Below are 2,500 nucleotides of genomic sequence, written 5' to 3'. Positions count from 1 at the left end.
AATAATTCAATGAGACGGCGTACACACACACGCGCGCACACACGCACGCATTCACGCTCGCATGCATACAGTCACACACACACACACACACACACACACACATACACACACACACACACACACACACACACACACACACATACACAGTACACTTCTGGACACGAGAAGTCAAGCATGCATGTCTTCACTCACACATCTATGAACAACAAATACTCGAATAGATCACATATCTTAGATTGCTATTTATTTCCAGCAACTTACTTTGGCACCAAGGGTTGAAGAGGATGTAGATTTGCTCAAAATTGTCGAAAATGTAGCTTCCTTTACCGCTTACTGTAGTTTTAATCATAAAATCCCACACTCCTACAATACAATCACAAGCAGGGTGAACACAGACAGTAATTATTCTGCCTCTCCTGGACACCAATTTTGCTCCCCATTCTTCTGGATACCATTTGTCGGTCAGGCCAAATCTGATGTCAGACTTCTTTGATGGTAGAGGGTGTTCACCTTATGGAAACAAAGAAAACCATATTATTGTTTTGTAAATTGATAGATAAATGAATAAATAATTTTAGTTTCAAAGCTAGTATCGATCTCGGCGGAATTTGAACAAAGATCCTAAAGACGGATGAAATGCCGCTAAGCATTTTTCCCGGTGGGCTAACGATTCTGCCAGCGTATAAATAAATAATTTTAATTCGGTAATCGATCACAGAAATACTAACCAATTTGGAAGATGAATCTTATCTTATGTTTCTCCTCGTTGTATTCTTCATGAAATTCAATAGTCAACATAAATGGTTGTCCACGTCGAACTATCAGTTGACCATTCTGGCCAATATCATATTGGTCAGTGTGATGAAGCCTCAAAGTTTCATCCAAGTGATAGTCGACGTGAGTAACGATCAGCATTCCATTTTCCATGAGTTCTTGAGGACTCATCTCTGAAAAATAATAATATTTTAAACTTTAAAATATTTTCCTTTTCTGTTTTTTTCGTATTCGCTTTACTTACAATTTCGCATGTCACACACACTCTCTCTCTCACACACACACGCACGCACAAACTAATTCTTAAACGAGTGAAGTCAACGTTTTGAGTTCTATATTCAATAGTGGTCTTCTTAATCCTTCGATTAAGATAATCGTTTGTGTGTGTGTGTGTGGTATAAGTATGTATGCGTGTATGTAAATTTATGTACAGATATACAGGGGTTGGACAAAATAATGGAAACACTTTAAAATTTCAAACAAATTAATTTTAAAATTGGGTAGAACCGCCTTTGGCAGTAATTACAGCTTGAACTCTACGAGGTATGGATTCATACAAAGTTTGAATTGTTTCCAAAGAAACTTTTGTCCATTCTTCAGCTGAAACAGTCTCCAGTTCTTGAAGTGATGATGGTGGATGATATCGACTCCTTAATTGTTTTTCTAAAATGCACCATAAATGTTCAATAATATTGAGATCTGGGGACTGTGGTGGTCAAATAAGATGTTCAACTTCACTAGATGTTCAACTTCACTAGATGTTCAACTTCACTAGATGTTCAACTTCACTAGATGTTCAACTTCACTAGATGTTCAACTTCACTAGACGTTCAACTTCACTAGACGTTCAACTTCACTAGATGTTCAACTTCACTCGTGCTATTCAGTAACAGCTTTAGCTGTGTGAATTGGTGCATTATCAGCCTAAAAGATTGTGTTTCTCTCCGGAAACAGTTCCGCAACCATGGGATGAATTTGATCAGATGAAATGCTTAAATAGTCTTAATTATTAATTCTGCCATGAAGGGAAACCATTTGGCCGGCGGATTTCCAAGATATAGCCCCCCCCCTCAGATCATCACAGATCCTCCTCCGTGTTTAACAGTTGGAAGAAGACAGTCTGGGTCAAATGCATCTTATGGCTGTCTCCACACGTATACTCGGCCGGTGGCCGGAAATAAAGTAAAGGATGACTCGTCCGAGAAAATAACATTCTTCCACTGCTCTAGGAACCAATCATGTAGGTTTTTACTACATTCTAAATGCTTTCCAACGTTTGTTTTTGAAAGTAATGGTTTTCTGGTTGTAGCCCTCCCGTGAAATCCGGCTTTATGCAGCTCCCGGCGAACAGATTTTGTGGAAACTGGGTTCTCGAGGTGGTCATTAAGCTCTGCAGTAATTTTGGGAGTTGTACTTTTGTGATCCTTTCTAACAATTCGCGTAAGAGTCCGACGGTCCCTATCTGAAAGCTTTAGTTTTCTTCCGGAGTTTTGTTTCGACGAGGATGTTTTTGCCACTTTCTCAAAGGTTGTCATTACTTTCAAGACAGTACTTCTTGATACACGAAACATTTTGGCTGTTTACGTTACGCTAGCGCCTGCCATACGAGCACCAACAATTTGACCTCTTTGAAAGTCCGATAGATCTGACATTTTAATGAATTTTAATTACCTTTCTCTGATGATATCTGAAAAGAAACAGCAATTTTAACGAAACATATTAAGCA

At 38.7% G+C, this 2,500-nt stretch overlaps 1 protein-coding gene across 6 annotated transcripts in view; it reads right to left on the bottom strand.

The window, feature by feature from the left end:
• The window catches only part of LOC106875834 (hemocyte protein-glutamine gamma-glutamyltransferase), a 79,603-nt gene that overhangs the window by 18,076 nt on the left and 59,027 nt on the right, over nucleotides 1-2,500 (bottom strand). For all 6 annotated transcript variants that reach the window (XM_089360301.1, XM_089360310.1, XM_014924121.3 and 3 more), the window contains 2 exons: nucleotides 729-947; nucleotides 262-510 (listed from right to left, as the gene is read on the bottom strand). In XM_089360301.1, the coding sequence (XP_089216427.1) occupies nucleotides 262-510; nucleotides 729-947 (468 nt within the window). The remainder of the gene's footprint in view (nucleotides 1-261; nucleotides 511-728; nucleotides 948-2,500) is intronic.

This window comes from Octopus bimaculoides, chromosome 1 (assembly GCF_046866305.1).
Source record: "Octopus bimaculoides isolate indiv1 chromosome 1, ASM4686630v1, whole genome shotgun sequence".
Lineage (NCBI taxonomy): Eukaryota > Metazoa > Mollusca > Cephalopoda > Octopoda > Octopodidae > Octopus > Octopus bimaculoides.
The sequence above is the reverse complement of the archived record's forward strand: the minus strand, read 5'-3'. Positions and strand labels throughout refer to the sequence as shown.